The sequence below is a fragment of the Triplophysa dalaica genome, chromosome 1, assembly GCF_015846415.1.
Source record: "Triplophysa dalaica isolate WHDGS20190420 chromosome 1, ASM1584641v1, whole genome shotgun sequence".
Classification (NCBI taxonomy): Eukaryota; Metazoa; Chordata; class Actinopteri; order Cypriniformes; family Nemacheilidae; genus Triplophysa; species Triplophysa dalaica.
The window spans coordinates 22,434,615-22,452,538 of record NC_079542.1 but is presented as its reverse complement, the minus strand read 5'-3'; the positions used below and the strand labels follow the sequence as shown (position 1 = coordinate 22,452,538).

Sequence of the window (17,924 nt, the reverse complement as noted above, 5' to 3'; positions counted from 1 at the left end):
CCTGTCCTCTCAGTTCTGGACATGGAAAATTTAACTCCTCAGTGTTTGCTCTTTCATAGCCTGGGGCATTTGATGGATTTATGAGTTCTATTTAAACATTGTCTCAGATGTTTCTTGTAAAATTGCTTGAATTGTATCGCAGTTTTGATTTCTGCGTCTTTTTTGTGGGGGTTAATATCTGAAAGGACATCCAAGTTTTTTTTTACATTTCCTCCTTGTTTTATGTCATTTGTCTCGAAGAAACAACTAAGACATTAACAGATAGAGAGTTTTTCTGATTTGTATTCCCAAATCTTCACTTTAATGTCTGTTTGTGTATTTGTTTAAGTGTGCAGACTATGCCTCCCACAGCATCAGTAGATAAGCCAGTGTTGTTAGATGTCGGCTCGGCACTACAGGAGAAGGAGAGAATCATCACCATGTCATATGCTTTAGCATCAGAAGCATCAATCAAGAGCAAACAAGTGGCAGGTAATCTTACAGTGTTCAATACAGGGTTGGTCCAGAGGGCCATTGTACTGCAGCGTTTAGCTTCATTCATAATCAAACACTTGAACAAGCTAATAAAAGGCATCCTTACACTGCTCACTGGAATGCTTGATTCTGATTGGCCAGTTGAGACATTTACAGGTTCGTTATTCCCTGATAGCAACCTCTCAAAACGAATAACACACCGAAACACGAATTCAGCAAATCATTTTGACTGTTTCTTTTTACAAATTAAATATAAATATGTCTTTTAATTAATATACATGACATTATATTTACAAATGATCAAACCAAATCGCTTGTTTGTGACATTTGAACGTCCTTTCTTACCTTAAAACCGAAAGTAAATGGCTTTTCTTTGCGGAAGGTCTACATTCAGTAAAAATGAGCTAACAAAATATTTCAAATTCACCTTTCATGTCCAGTTTTTTCTCATGTGCCGCTTCGCATCGGGTCCTGATCACACTGCCGGGGCTTATTTCTGTGTTAACAACCAGGTGCCTGTACATTATCCCTTACTTAAAGAAAGACAGGTATGTTTGGTTAGGTTTGGTTAGAACTAAACTGACTGGAGTTCACTAACGCCGATATACAGATAATAATCTCTTCGTGTTTTGTACAAAGAACCCACAGTGACACAGGTGTCACAAACACTGGTGATGATCTGGAAAGCTCCTTTTAAAGATTTATTCTTGACTGTTTGAGCTTTGGGCTGCCAAGACAACAATCCCCAAATTGTAGTGGTTTAAAACAAATTGCAATTAGATTTTTTTGCTTTAGTACAAAAGATCTACAGACTTACAGTAGCAGGAGCAATATTTATTTATGGGCACTGTATTTACTGTATATTAAATATAACTCCAGCAACGGCCAGGTCTGGGGGGGCAAGGGGGACCCTCGAAAAAAAATCCAACCGACAATTAAAATAATTAAATGTAAATACTTATTATGAAATACTAAATACTTATTTGTATTATCAATTCATTGGCAAGTGTAAGGCTATGGAACTCACATCATATTTAATGCAAGTCAAGAGAGGAACATTTAAGAGAAGTCTATAGGAAACATACAACATATTTTTGAGATTCCCTGAAATGAAGATTGAGAAAAACATCAGAAACAACCACATACAATGTTCATCCGATAATGTCAATACTACTTCCAAAACATAACACTGACAGCGACAGGATAACTGAGAAGATGGTAAAAAGGGTCCACCCTGACTCCAAGCACCCACGGCGGAGGCGTGATGCGAAAGAAGAAAAAAGCAAAGCCAAGCCTATCAACCACAACGTTAATAACTGAACATTATTCCTTATTAGTGCAGATCTGACGAGTAAAGATGCTTGCTAATTGGGAGACATGTCGGATCTTTCAGGCTGGGAGGAATCTCTTGATGAGGCCATTTTTTCAGCCGATCAATGACCCAGTTGAATATGCGCTGGGGCTTATTCGCTCTGCATCCCGTGGCAGCACTTTGAACATGTGTCTGAAGCGCCATAAAAGCGCCCCATCTTTCATCTCTACTTCTTACAGGGGCCTCAGTCATTCTGCCAGGTCTAACCTTCAGAAGGGGAGCAGTGTGCCTCTCTTAGTCACACAGATTTACAGACAATCTGGCCTGACTTGATGCTTCTTAATGTGTGAGGCAGCAGCTCGTAGTCAACAATAATCACGATAAACCCGTTGGAGAATGTGTCAGAATATATTATGTGAAGGGTTTAATTTGGATCAAGGTTGTGATCACTCCACTGCATTGCTTTGTGTGTTTATTTGAGGGAAGAAATCAAGTATTTTAGTCAGAGCAGGGTTTGTAGTCAGAGCATCGAGTTAGCATTAGCAATTTTGAGAGGTGTGTGGCGCTCATGCACGGCCTTCTGACGCTGCTTTCTCGACAAGTTTGTTAACTGTGTTAACAGTGTCACTAGTTGTCTGTCTCACTAACACCCCTCTGTTCCTGTTTTCGCTCCACTTCAGTCTCACCGCAGGGCAATAGTCCCACCTCACTCCCTCAGCCTCCACCTCCTCCTCCTCTTCCTCCACCCGCTCCCGTTGCCGTCTCCACGGCTGAGTCCGCCCCCCCTCCCATGAGCAATGGAATACACTACACCTTTGTCTAATCAGAGTAAAACAAAGTAAGGACTAACCGGCAAGCGTTTAGCACACTAATGTGCTCTTGCTAATTGTTCCCCGTGTGTGTTTTGGCACCTTCTCCGCTTGCATGCTGCATTGTGCCTCATCAGAGCTCCAGCTTTAGTTGTATCTTCTTGAAGAGGGTAAACCCCCCCTCCTTCTTGTCAACTGTTTCCACATCTGGAGATAGAGATGTGTGTGAATTGTCTGCAAATTGGCTTTGTGTACGCTGAGAAGTCAATGAAGACGTAAGCAAGTTCTGCCTTTTGTGAATTGTGTGTACAGTAATTAACAAAGACTCGTTGAGGCAGCACTTGCATAGATGTTGCCAAACATCTCATGCTTTGCCATCTGTAACTTGCTAACAGATTTAATTAAGAACAAAAAGTTTAGCAAAAAGCAGCCTTTTGTCTGTTGTCATTTCCAGATGTGTGAGCTTCTTTGTGGCTGTGTTTCCGCACTGTGTATGAAAAGTGTCTGTGTTTTTTTCACCTCCCCTTGCTTTGTGTGTTATTTATGCCAGCATCACATCTTCTCATTTAACACAAGCCTGTCCAGGTTTCTTTCATCGCATACCTGCACAGTTAAAAAAAAGAAAAGCTAAATCATTGTGTCGGAGTGTATTTAACTCAACATCTTCTTTCTGTAACATGCTGCACAGAGAGATGGAAAGTGGAAGGTGGTTACCTGTCTACTATTTAGTAAGGTAAAACTTGGGTTGGAAAATATCCGCGCAGTTCAGTTTAAGAGATACATACCTGCATAATAGGTTTTACCTAGATTATTAATAATATTATAAATAATATCTTTATAGCAATTTTAGTTCATACTGCAGATGTGAAAAAATGTGTTACTTTGATGTGTAATATGGCAAGTTGAAAAGTGAAAACACCTGTTCACACAAGCACACTGCTACTTTTGTAAAATGTAGATATTTTTTAATTTAACTTAAATGTCTAATACATGCTTCACTTTCATCTTTTCCAGCCAAAGCTGTGTCTGGATATTGAGGTGCTGTCACATTCTGAAAACTCCACTAGCGTTGGTCGAACCTATCAGATCATTTACATTTAGAGATGAAGTAAACGCACTTTTGGACTGACATCGGAGTTTACCTCTGAAATGCTTTTTTAGAGCTATTATAAAGTACTTATTTGATATTGACATTTTGCTGTGGAAACTGCTGTGCACACACTGTACACAATCTAACCATGATAACCCAGATATAGAAGAGCCATTTTGTATACATTATTGCACTTTAAATAGGCATCATACGTAGAGAACATTTAAAGGGATAGTCCAGCTAAAAAAAGGAAACTTCAGTCATGAAATACTCTCCACCAACCTGTATTTATTTGGTCTGCTGAACACAAAGAAAGAGATTTGTAAAAATTTCAGCAACTGACAATTATGGAACATCACTAGATGGGTTTTCATCTAAACTTCTGAGTTGAGCTTTTGCGCCAAAAGTGGAATATGGCATAAAACATTTGCGAATAAGCACCGTTTCCATCCAACTAGTCAACCATCACTTCCTAATGAACTGCCCATAAATATCATTTAGAAAAGTAAGAGAAGGCACTGAATATAATAATATTTATATCTTACAATACTTGAGCAAGCAGACTATTAAGAAACACAATAAATGCATTGCTTTTGTGGATGCCTGCTGTTTGGGAAACACAGTTGTGACAGTTCTAGGAGGCAATTACAGAAATACTTGCTCAGGTATTTCAGAATGACCATAACAACATTTCTTATGCTGTGTTACAAGACTAGTACTCTGGTAGGTCAGGTTAACCCATCTCATTATGCAGATACGTAACTTTTAGAGGAATTTATTAGGCAAATGGATTTCCATCTCGATTTATTTGCATTAACCTTTTTTGGCAAAAATGAAAAGCACCTCAACCAAGTGTAAAAACGTTTTTGCGAATTAAGGGTTTTTAATTCAAAATTTAGCGTTTTCATCACTCGTTTCTGATGCAAAACTTCAAAATGTGAATAAAACCAGAGTGATGGAAACCTGCTTATTGACTACTAGTAGGAAAAATAAAAATGATATTCAAAGGTCCACCTAGAACTGTTTGCTTTTCTAAATTCTCTAAAATATCTAATTTTGTGTTCAACAGAACCAAAAAAATGGTGATCAATTATGTCCCAGAAATGTCAATTGCAAACAATGTCTCTCTTTTTGTTAAACAGAACAAAGAAATTTAAACAGGTCTGGAACAATCTGAGGGTGAATAAATGATAAACGATTTTTAATTTTTGGTTGGAGAATCCCTTGAAAGGTCATATTTTACTTCTGAAGGTAAGGCAGATGTTTGAAATGAGTTAAGCTGAAGAACAAAAGTAATGACAAAGGAAAAGTATTATACATGTGCTGTATTATCAACAGGAAAGGTACAAAATGTCGAATCCATAGTCGATTGTATTTTGTCAGTTCAGATGATATTCTTACACCAAATCACTTGAAATCATATTTTTTTGTATCTACCTGTAGCACTGCCAGTTTCCAGTTAGCTTGCCAAATGCATTTTATTTTTGTTGACAAAGTTAGGAAAAAAATAACATGAAATAATATTTTCGGGGAAAGGGGTTGGGGAGATGATATGCCACATACTGTACTTTTTTAAAGAAACTGTAAATATTAAAGATATTAACAACCTATTTGTCTGTATTCTGTTTGAGTTGGAAAGAAAGTTTGGATGATTTGCATCACATTTAAAGCTGTCATCAACTAAGTCTCATGAAGGTTTATTTAAATGACAAATTTTATGAATATCTTTGATATCACCTTGTGTTTGATACCCTTGGAGTAAGTATTTGATACATATTAAGTTAATGGCAATAAAAGAATAAAAGATCAGGATGGAAAGAACCTTAATTTCAAAATTCCTTTCCCATATATGTGCTCTCAACGTCGCGCCAAGGATTCGCTTTGAAATATGCATTAAGTGTTTTGACCTCTTTATGTTGTATGAAGAAATTCTCTTCATCAGACCAAAACTTTCGAAACAAAAAGCAATATTTCGAATTCCTTGTATCTCGCGCAGTGGGGACTGATCACATTAAAGGCTTTTGACACTTTTGAAACACCCTTAAAACACATCCATATTTAATGTCCCTCCTGAATGGTTCATTTTCAACCTGCAGCTTACTTTTACATTTTATATTATTTTACCTTTATTTCAACTCCAAATGTTTCTGACTCATTCTGTGCTTCTTGTGTCTGTCTGTTAGAGAGTCAGCCTCTCGAAATAATAATCTTTACATGATTGTCATTGTAGCTGGAAAGGACGTTTGCTATAAGACACCCTTGATTGGACCTTTTTTGTGTCCTAGTGTTAAGATGAGATCTTTATCTGTAATTGGAGAGTAATTACAGTCTCTCCACTGCTGTATCTTGTTCTTTGAAAGCACCTGTGAGACATGCTGCTCCTCCCAAAGCTCCACAGCAGGAACTGCCACATCTCACTGCATCTGATTAGAAGAAGTGAGAGGTGGGCTACTGCGTGTCTATGTGTGCGCGCGTGTGTTCGCCAGCCTGGTGGGCACGAGTTTGATCACATCCGCTTTTCTGCTTATTTTGCAATAAGTGGGCTGTTTTTCCTCCTCCAGCAGAAATCCACCCAAGACCATCCTCTGAGAATTGTGGCATTTCCATTTATTGATGTTTGGCTGCTATTTCATATACATTTGTTATTCCACACTCTGGATTTCAAAGAGAATAAGAAAAGACCCATTATGCAAATGCTGCCCTGTTCTGTTAAATTCGCTGAACGTCTCTGGCATTAATGCTTCGGAAAATATTTCACATTTGTAGCTTAAAGTCACACGTACAGCATGCGTGCAACTCTGCATTTAAAGGCTTTGTCATCCAAGGATTCGATGACATTGAGCGTTCGAAAAACATTTAACCTTTGTTCGTTCCAATTCGTTTAAGTATCTAGTGCGTTATTTTGTATGAAAATTCCACCTCATCACAGACCCTATTGTGTTCACCATGTACGCTAATTCAATTCAGGTGTGAATAGGTGGTTATTTAGAACAGAGTAGACGTTCCTTGGAAATACCGAAGGTATGTTGTATTTGAATTTGAATGTTGTCAATGTCCTTCATTTGAATGAATAACTGAATAATAGATGGAAGAGATTGGGGGAAATTGCACTTTATTCACCACCCATTAAAATGTGACAACTCTCAGGAGTATTTTCGGCAATAATGTCCATGGCGAGGGCTGCAGTCATTGCCAAGAATCATTTACAAATATGCAGTTGACTATAGACTGTTTGTCAATATTGACATGAATCTGGGTGGCGTTCTCTCCGCAGGACTGCTCCAAATGCTCTCTGGTGAATTGGCGGCGACTGTTTACTAAATGTCTAGAAGTGACTGAATTAATTACTGCAAAACTGTGTGGAGCATTTCTCCACAAGTCTCTATAAATTTGTCACAACAATGGTGTGTTTTGGAGTGGCGGAAATGATTCCATTTTCTAAATAGCCACCTGTTTCGACGTGAAAACTGAGTTTTGAACTACTCTAACCTTGTTTTAGGAATGAAAACTAGGTTGACCCTTGGGTTTGACAGCTTGACGTGGAGATCTGCTGTTTACTTTTTCAATCAAGGCTGACAAAACTCCAAAGAATATGCCACAGAACTCAATTTCTTGTGCTATCAATAAACTTAGGTTAGTGGTTCACAAACTGGGGGCCCTGATGGATCCAGGGGGGCCATAGGTTTTGTGGCATGTTATGAAATAAATGTATCAGAAAATTAAACCAAAAGCATTGATGTTCCAGCATTGTATTACTTAACATATGTATGGTTTAATTAAATGCTTAAGTTTAACATTATAATTTTTATTTAGGGGGGCTGACTTAAGTGATATGATAATGACAGAACATATCATGTAAGTTCCATTCACTGCATTCACCTTCCATTGTGATACTTTGTGCATGCACCTATATTTCACTCAGCTGACCCAATTTCCTTACCCTGGATCTTAAAATGTGAAGAGACATTACTTATTCACTGTGATATCCATTGTGCACCCAACAAATGATGTTGAGGGGTGAAATCACAAATTCTCTCCTTCCTGGATGAATTCAGATCCCATCAGCTGCTAATAATTCAAAGGCGCACAATTACTGTGTTTTAAGACTTCATGTTGTCTCGACATGGCAATCCTAATACAGCAGGGATCCTTATAACATCTACATCTGACTTATGCATTCACCTAAGGGAGGCTGAGATTCAAATACAAAAGGTACTCCGAATCCAAAATGGTATCCTATGCTCTTTTATCACCATTGATTTACTTATCTGTATTTTCGGAGAGAGATAGTAAATGATTGAAGAGGTCGGCATAACATCCTTCAATGTTCTTTTAAACACATTCCTGCATATCTAACAGAAGAATAGAGGAAACTGGAACAGACGGTATGCGCCTAATACCTTTGAGTCCTGCTGCAGCTTCAGCTGAACGTTAGAGACAAATATTTACCCACGTCTTAAATGTCAAGCAGTTTTTGTTTGTTCTCAACAACAATTAAGATGTTAATATTCACAGAAACTCATTCGAACATGCGAACAAGATAAGAGAGAAAGCGTAACAGCTCGAGACGAATGATTACCTCTGCATTAAAACGACTCGTCCAACAAAGCACTGAAACATTTTGCCTAAATGCCTGGCATTTATAATACCTACAGTGAATTGGGCTTTTTGTAAACATAGATGAGGTAAATGTCCTTGAGCATTTTAGTTGATCTAACAGTTCTTTTAACTTCTGGAAGCTTTTCGCTGCACCTCTCACATCAAATTAAAACAGAGCACTGTCTCAAGGCACAAAACACAACACTTCGGCTTCGTTTTTTGCTGTGTGTGCGAAACCTGCCTATTGATCATTAATGAAAGCATTTAATGAGCCCCACCTAAAGCTTTTAGTCTTCTGCACCAGCTTCGCTCAACACGTTTCTTGAGGGGCTTATTTAGATGTGATGGTAAGTTCACATACATATTTGCCCTCCATCAACAAAAACTGCAGATTGCTGCGTTGCAAATGCTTTTATGACTATGAAGAGCCCATGCATTAATGTAAAGGTTATGTATATCAGTAGTGAAACATAATGAAACTGTAATTCACATCAGGGGTTTTCAAATGGGTCTGGGGATCCCCTATAGGGCAAGTGAAAGTTGATACGGTAAAAATACTTTTGAATTTAAAATGTTTCTCTTTGGGGTTTTGCCAACTATTTAGGTTTGGAAACAATATGTGGTCTTTATAATATCACATATAATATTTATCTAACAAAGTTTATATTTGTTTATTCATGTATTTTAGAGAGGGGTCTCTCACGAAAGGTCAATCTTATTTGGGGGTCCTTGGCATCATAAAGTTTGAAAACCCCTGATCAAAATTAATGTTTTTTACCTCCAAATTTTTTATACCCTTAAATTTTTGTCATATTGACAGATTATCCACATATATAATAACAACAGCTGACCATTTTGTCATAGTAATGCTGTGCTGCAGGATATATTATTTCAAAGGGTGAAAAAACAAAGTTTGGTGCAGCTCAAATCTGTTTTCCTCAGATAGAAAAACACAGTGAGAGACCAAGTGTAAACCTTTAACACATGTTACACCACTTGTGTTCAATCAAAGTCAGATTAGATCCAGATATCTAAAGAGAGAGAGTTCAACTGTTTTAATCGTTTAGATTTGCAGATTTACACTGTTGATCATTATCTGATCAAGATTCACAATCAGTAAAATTATTGACATTGATGTTGTCATTATTCAAGCACGAGCATGTGGCTCTCCTTATTTAAACATATTTAAACAACTTTCCTTAATCAACTTTTTACATGAAAAGATTACATATTTAAAATAAAATTCTAACGAAATGCATAGTGACAATTTATATTTAAGTCAGCCATTGACAACAGAGTACTACTTTGCCAAACAATGTTTACACATTTCTTGATAAATGTGCAGCTTAAATGAATTGTAAGTTGCTTCAGATAAAAGTGTCTGCCAAATGCATCAAAGAATAATGTCACAAAAAGTGATTTTCCCAGTATGCAAGCAGATTGCATATTGTTTACAGAACATTATTATCCTGTAGTGTAAGCGCAAAGCTTTTATACTTGTCGTTTTTGCTGCAGGCCTATTCAGAGATTTTGACATTTATTTTTGAGTGTGTGACAGATAGAGCACTCTGTTTGGATCACCAAGTTTGTTCGGTGTTTGTAAACCTAGAGCATGTATGACATCCATTAAAGAATGTACATTACAAAACAGCAGTCTTCTTTCAAAACCTAGAAGTGTACCTTACTGCTTCTTATCCCAAACAACTTATTTGTTGTATATTCAACAAAACTTTTGTTTCGGTTTCATCAGTGACAGCATCACTCAAAGTTTCTAATAAGTCTTAGTAAGTGTGACTTAAATATTTAATCCTTATCACGAAATTAAGTAGACAGAACTTTAAACTTAAGTTTACAAAGAAGGACTTTTAAATTAAAAAACTATACTTTTTCAGTTTCTTTATTTTACGTAAATCAAACACCATGACAATTCTAAATAAGCAGGAAGAGACTGATATCAGAACAGTCTCATTTTTCATTGCTCACTTGTGACATTTCACATATGATTACAGGTTACTGGGTCAAAGTAACTTCCCACAGTCTAAGCACATGCACCACAATTTTGAACAATGGTGACCACAAAGCGGAGAAATATGTCAAAATCTTCTAAATATTCAATATAGGTGAACATGAAACACTAACAAGTCTTTAACTTTATTGAAAATATATAAAATAATCATATTTTAAAATGTACTGATGCAGTCTTACGCAAAGCATAATGCGAAGTTGAAATCCTTCTCGACCAATTGGGTTGAATTAACGTCTTTAAATTAAATAAATTGAGTTTTAGTCAAACCTTAAGGTTAATCAAAAATAATAATTATACTTAACTCAAAGCAAAAATTTCAGGATCTTACAATATTTAGTAGTAGAACCTTTTTATAAATTTGGTTTACTTTACATAATCTGTTTGATTATTTTGAGCATTTGGATTTACAGTAATTGTAAGCTTCTTAAGCTTTTTTGCAGATCCTTTCAAAGATGTGATGTAAGCAGTAATGTGTTTTAATATGCTTAGCACATGTCCATTCCTCTATATTGTTATCTTTAATTAAAGTCTTCAGACGTGCACAGAACAAAATAATGGATTAAGTTTTCCAACCGCATCCATTAAAAATACCTCTGCCAGTGTTTCCTGCCACATAATGGTTTGCAGTTTGTCATTTTCCTTTTATACGCAGACCCTAAAAGTGATGCTTAAACCTCTCAACTAAAGAGGCAGACATGGGTTCTGTGTTGCTAGTTCAAGTGAAAATTTACTTACTGAAGATATATCGGAGAATCTAAATCAAGCAAGGTCAAAACAGTCAGTAGCCTATATGTTCATTGACATACACAGTTCTGTAGATTCAGGCTAAAATTCACATTGCTTTTTAATTAAACACATCAGTCTTATTTCCATGTCTTCCGCAGACATGAAAATGTATGAAATCAGTTTTAATAGAAGCCTCATGTGAGCACATCCTACACGAGGCAGTTGAAAGTACCAGACAATTATATTTGTGAAGTGTTGTTTGCTGGTTCGCAAGTAATCATAGCAAATCATACGGCAGCTTTCATATTTCTTTTGACAGAGGAGTGCGGCCTAATTAAACATGCAGAACTGGAGAAGAACACATGTTAATTTAATGTAACAAAAATGTTGATTTTTATGCAGTCCTTTTTAAAATATTAATAGAGTTGGCTTGAATTTCATGATGCATCAAAGCATTTTATGATATGCTAATGTGATGAATGCTGCCTTTTTCTCTAACAAGCTGGAGAAAACATTAGTCCAGACCAGACCTAGAGGCTTGAACCTGCTCCCTCACACCCACAAACTGCGTAATTACAGGCTCATCACTCAGGAAAGACCTTGTGATTTTAGGATTTTGTTAAAGGGACACGAAAACAGACTCAGACATTTGTTCAGAGCTAATTAGTTAAGACCCTCCAAACTCTTATGCAGTGAAAATGAATCTTGTCCTTTATTAAAACCAAAAGTGTTTGAGTGACTGTTTTGCACAGTCAAGGCCAAACTACTACATCAGTGGCAATAATTAAGATAAATGTTAATTTGACCAGCTAAACATTTAGATGTGAATTAAAATTAACATTTTAATTTTAGTTACATTTTTAAATAAATAGTTTGAAGATGTGAGTAAAATGCGTATGAAAAAATGTTGCTCACATGCATAAACATATAATTTCCTTTAATTTGCCAGTCGAAGAAGGCGTGACCGGATGTTAAAAGGGCGTTGATCAGTCTGCATGGGTGCAAGGTTTGTTTTGTGTCAGTTGTTCAAACGGATTATTTACTGTTTGCGAATATAATAACACTATTTTAAAGTCTCATTTTAATTTGCCAAAATCCTTTAATGTGACTTAGATTTGGAAACATGACCGTTTGGCACTATCAACAACTAACGTTAAACAAGTTCGCGAAATCGAAACTCTCGTGTTGAATACATCTGCTAATAAATTGATTTTTATTGATTTAAAACATGAAGGAGTAAATGTGAATGAATGAAAAGAACCGCTGTTCTATTTATAGTCACTCAGACTATGACTATGATTTTTAAATTAAAAGTAGTTATCAAACAGAGCTGCTCTAGAGCTACACGTGAATTGCGTGATAATTCCTTTACCAAACAAGACAGATACGTGATTCAAACATGTATATTTTATTGAATCTTCACGACGTCGTGTAGTACAACATACACAGTGTTAGCAAGTAATATAACAGGTGTAATACCTGAATTAATCAATGGGTGGCGCATTCGCCCTGTACATTGACGAGCAGCGCCTACCTGGCGCATGCTCTACCTGCCTTTTGCGTGTGCACGCGGGCTCTTGTTTTTTATTCAGCGCAGCAACTCTCTGTGCTCTGTTAAAATAGGTCTTTATGTTCAGTAATTACTTACAATAATTGCTTATCACACATGCATTTAAAACGAATATATAATACACTATATGAAAACTTGACAAGTGAAAGAATATTGGCGAAGTGGCCGCCCACAAACATCACTCAAACGTGTACAATCCGCGTATGATGTCTTAAAAATGCCGTCTAGACAGCAGCCTATGTGTTTACTTTTTTAGAATCAGTTCGTTGGGTTCATTTTTATTTAACGAAATTCAGTGCGCTGAAATGCTGTCTGTTTACATTTTTTTCCAGTTTGTCTGAGAACATCGACATTTTACATCACTTCACAAGCCAGAAAGATGTCTTTGCTGCTTTCCACGTTGGTCCTTTTCTATTTCAATTGATTACAGCGGGGCGAATTTAATATGAAACGCAGAATAATAATTGGCAGTATTTTAAAGACCTTGCAGGCGTTTAAGGAAACTTTTGACAGACATTGTTTTACGGAAAATATTTCCAGTGTCATTCTGCCGGCTGAAAAAGACAAACGGTTCAGTGTTCTGGCGTTATTGCCTTGAAGGCGATGCTTTGTTTGAATAATTAATCTTCTCTTTGGTGTAGAGAGAATCTGGGGATGAAGATGTGACGCGTGGATAGGATTTTTCTCAGGAAAAAAGGGAATGTGAAAATGAAAGACAGACAAGAGCCAGAGCAGATGTGATGAGATGTTGTGAAAGGATATCTATTCTGGCATACCCTCTACATCCTTAATCCTCTCGCTCTCTCTCTCTTTCTCTCTCTCTCTTTTTCTCTCTCACTCACTCTCTCACTCACACTCTTCCTCCCTCCCTCTCTCCCCCTTTCTTTAGCCCTGTGTGACTCTTCAGTTAACAAACAGTATTTTCTTCTACTTCTGCCCATATCATTGTAAGTACATTACATTATCTATTGTTTAAATTCGTCTAGAATTTCTGAGGCTTTATTTTCAGCACACAGTATATTTGCATTAAAAATGAACGCATGCAATTTTATTGAAATTAAAACGACACTTGACATGCGAATTATAGATGCCGTTGTGTATTTTTTTTTCTACCTGTTAACTTTAGCTTTAACTGCCTGTCTTTGGAAATATTGACGCCGTGTAAGACAGAGGTTTATTTGTAGTTTTCGATGTCTGCATAAATTCCAGCATTCCAATAAGAGTGTCAGGACTAACCTGCATTCCTAAAGTGCGCTTTACATTCAGTTTGCTAAACTTAGTGCATCTTGATCTGATTTGATCTGTGACATTTCTAAGATCAGTTTCTTCACGACTGTCTGAATGTATCTAATTATAGGGTGGATCTTTATAAAAGGGTTTGTAGAGGAATGCCTATATAGTAAGTGCGTTTCGGTTGATGCATTGTATTTCTGGGTCTTTAAATAGGCTATTTCAATTTTATTTACATTGTAAATGAAGCCGCGTTAGAGTCTAAACACATCACACTATGTTCAACATATTTGATTGTTTTAAAAATAATTAGGCTACTTATAGGCTATCATTAAATTAAGATTTTTTTTAAGAAGCTGTAAAACATTGCAAATATTGTGATATCGTTAACTTGAATGATCAAATCGTTGTGCTTCGCTCTGTGAAGCCTACAACAAAATTTGAGTTTAAAATCTCACTTATTTCTTTTGCATTTGAGAGACGTTATTGCTTAATTATTGTAGAGGTAGTTTACTTGAGACATCCCATTTCTGGACACGTTATTTTAATCAAACAAGTTAAAAAAATGTTTAATAAAATCATAATAATAAATAAATAAATGGCCTGCTCAACATCTAAGGATACCCTGAAAGTTCTACATGAATTATGTAGAATGACCTGAAATGCACTTTTGATAGCTGCACAACACAAACTACAAAATAATTACAAATGTAAAACGTTGTCTTGTAATGCTTAAAGATACATCGCGATGGACAAAGAGACGCCGTTGCAATTCAAATAGTCTTTTCACGAAGATATTATTAACTTTTCGACTTTAAACAACAATAAATATATTTATGAATAGCTTAATATATAGGGCAACGTACAGTAGCCTACACATTTGAATTACCTCATAAAAATGTACTAACTTAAAATTATCGCATCCTAAAATCCCGTGACAGTGCCCATGGGTTAAATAGCATGCAAACGGAAAGTGTGACACACTTTACAATATTGCTTTAATAGATAATAATAAGTGATTTCTACCGTCCTATCCAACTTTTAAAAAACTTTATTAAACGTCATTTGATGATATTCTTTTCTTTTAAAGCAGAGAAACAGCAGAGAAGGACATGTCCATATTTTCCACTTGACATCTTCACGTCTGTGTGGCAATTTCATTGATGGTCTGCCTTAGCGGTCCTTGACTTAACCCTGAAAAAAAATACATGTGTAGTTCCAAGCAAAGATTAAGCATCAAATAGCTGTTGCTTACTATCTTTGCCGTGCAATTGCAAACTTAAAAAATGAGCTATGATTATGAATATTTTAATCTACGCTTAAAATATATTGTGAAAACAGCGCACTGACATATGCACCGTAGCCTATATAAATATGTATATGCGTATTTTATTTCTTATAGCCCGTAACCGGCGCCTGGTATATGCGGTGGAAAATTATTACCTGAGCCTTGACTTTTCCCCTCAATCCCCATTCTACCCCACCCGTTAAAGACTCTCTCTCTCTCTCTCTCTCTCTCTCTCTCTCTCTCTATCTCTCTCCTGTGTTGTCTGGGAGGGGGAGCCCTGCCTCTTTCCTCAGATCAATGCCCTGGCCACTCACTTTCTGATGTTGCACGACGGGAAATGCTTTGAATACTTGCGACATGGCCGCTTGCATTGATTGCCAAAATTGGCAGCAGTAACCATCGTCTTCTCTCGTTTTAGAGTAGTGAGGTAAAAGCGCGATAATACACTTACAACCGCTCTCAGCAATTTTGACAGTTCAACTTCACATAGCCAACGCGGGATTCCCTCTTCGGTCAGTGGAAGCGATACACTTCTTTTTTCCTTTCCTGTTCTGCAGATCAGTGTTTTCTATTTCTAACCTGTTTCAAAACCAAAAACCGGATTCGGCGAAGACGATCGTGTGTTCTTGGTACCCTGTTCGCATCAAGGTAAACTTTTATCACTGATAACCTGTCGTGCGTGATTTCATGTGTTTTCGTCATGATGGTCTTCATGGGACATCGAAACACCTCTGCTCACTGTTTAAAAGGGACATCTACTGTGTTTATATGTTAGCGTCGTCTTTATACGTTGTTTACAGTGACGTCTTTGAATTTTTACTTCATGTTTGTCTTTTCAGCGAAAAGTGATGCGTAACACTTCGCACGTCGATACAGTTGCCGAGGAGCGTATCATGCTTATTTCCTCTCGAACTTGCTATGTGCATACCTGTGCTGAGAAAAACGTTCACTATACGTGACGCTTATTGTTTCTTTAAGTACTCCTTGAAGTTAAAATGTTTTGTTTTTAACGTTACTTCACTGTCCGCTGTTACACTAATGTAGTGTAGCCTACACATGACGCACGCGCCACACTTAAACCTTAAACAACAACGCAGTTTATTCCAACTGTGCTATAATGTGCACGTCTGATGTCTAAAAATACTAGTGCGACGGAGTATTCTTAGTTATTTTGAAGTAATCGTTGTAGTCTATAGTTGTCATCCGGACGACGGAGAACTTCCCTGTAGCCTATAGGAGGTAATTTCAGTTATGTCCACAGAGCGGTACTATTCATTGACAAAAACGGGAGAAACGGTTCACTAGGTACAGTACTCGCAGAACTCGACGTCTTTAAAGTTTCTCTTTATTAACAAATGAACGTGCTTTGTGTATTTAGGAACGGACATATCCTGTCCATCAGACGGTCAAGCAAGTAGGCTTTATGGTTTAAAGATAACAAGGCGAAATTGTTCTACGTGAGACCATGCATGGGAATTGTTTCTTAACTTTCGCTCTAGGTCAGGCATATTGACCTTTGAAGAATGCCTAAGCCATAAATTTAAAATGAACTCCTCATCAAAAGCTGATCCATTTGGAGACAATATGCAACTTGGACAAGCAGACTCTTTTCAGACTCCCAGCTTGAGAAACATACCGCGTTCAGAGTAGAAAGTAAGTGAACTCCAGGAATTGTTACGCGTCCAGTTATTTCATCATAATGCTTGATATTATTATCTGCAAGTGAAAATCGCTTGTTACATTGTTTAATGGTGATCGCGATTGTTTCTCTTTTTTATTTAAGCAAATTATAGACAAGGGGAATGTTTTAAATATCTAAATCGGAGAGTTGTTCAAAATAATAATTATTATTACCTTTATCATAAAAATATTTTTTTCAAAAATATTTTAACATCGAATGTTATTTTAAAACGACATAAGAGTGAGTTTATATTTTGTTTAATTGAGTGCGATTTGATGCTTTCGAGATTTCCAGAAACGGTGTGAAGAGGTATGAAGAGGACAAATAGAACTCAATGTGTGTAAACTCAGTCTGTAGGACACAGATAGCCCATCATCTCGTGGGTGTTTCCCTAAAGAAGACCCTTTACAGATACGGATAAGCGCTTTTCAACTGCTGGACGAGATGTGATAATATTTTAATAAGATACATAACACAGAACGCCGACGACGTATGAAAGAATATAAATACTTAAAAAAAACTTATGAGGAGTCATCACCACATCGCGCCACAAATACGGAAAATAACAAAAAGACAAATACAAAAATAAAAACAATTATTTTTCCACACTTTGCATTCATTAGAAAGCAAGACACTCTGTCCCTACTTTTGCTTTTAAAAGCTCACAGAAGAAACACAAAAGCCGTGTTGTTCTCGTGCAGGGACGCAACCTGACACCTTAATTAAACACAGCTTAACTTTGCTAGTTTTTCTCTCCTGAAATTGTGTCCAGTCTGTAAGAATAACCGGGTGTCTAATAATACATTCTTGTCTTAAGTGAGAGGGGGCTGTTTGAAAAACAATCCCCTTGGCTTGTCCCTCTGTTGGGGTGAAGTTGAGCCCTTAATGGCATTTTGTTTTGAGCAGTTGCTGTTAGCTGTTTCCTCATAAGGTAAGATGGCACTGGAGCCCAATGGAACATTTATAATTAGACTGCCAGTTCAGCACATTGTCCTGATCGCTATACAGGGATCTGAGCACTCAATAGAGATAGACGGGGATTCACTGACTTTCAGAAAGGATGGCTTTTGATAGACAACTTGACTGACTGACAAACATCAAATATATATATTTTTAAAG

At 36.8% G+C, this 17,924-nt stretch overlaps 2 protein-coding genes across 22 annotated transcripts in view; both read left to right on the top strand.

Annotated features, from left to right (window-relative positions):
- Positions 1 to 5,295, top strand: part of plekha7b (pleckstrin homology domain containing, family A member 7b) — a 106,956-nt gene extending 101,661 nt beyond the window's left edge. For all 10 annotated transcript variants that reach the window (XM_056734068.1, XM_056733509.1, XM_056733909.1 and 7 more), the window contains 2 exons: positions 329 to 471; positions 3,610 to 5,295. In XM_056734068.1, coding sequence (XP_056590046.1) covers positions 329 to 471; positions 3,610 to 3,632 — 166 coding nt within the window. In that variant the 3' untranslated portion in view covers positions 3,633 to 5,295. The remainder of the gene's footprint in view (positions 1 to 328; positions 472 to 3,609) is intronic.
- Positions 5,296 to 13,533: 8,238 nt separating this feature from the next.
- The window catches only part of sox6 (SRY-box transcription factor 6), a 146,828-nt gene continuing 142,437 nt past the window's right edge, over positions 13,534 to 17,924 (top strand). For 8 of the 12 annotated variants that reach the window (XM_056745289.1, XM_056745280.1, XM_056745270.1 and 5 more), the window contains exon 1: positions 15,434 to 15,772. The gene's annotated coding sequence lies outside the window, so the exon portion shown is untranslated. Of the gene's footprint in view, positions 13,554 to 15,433; positions 15,773 to 16,416; positions 16,778 to 17,924 lie in introns of those variants that run through there. The other 4 variants (XM_056745217.1, XM_056745239.1, XM_056745206.1 and 1 more) reach the window with 4 other exon arrangements.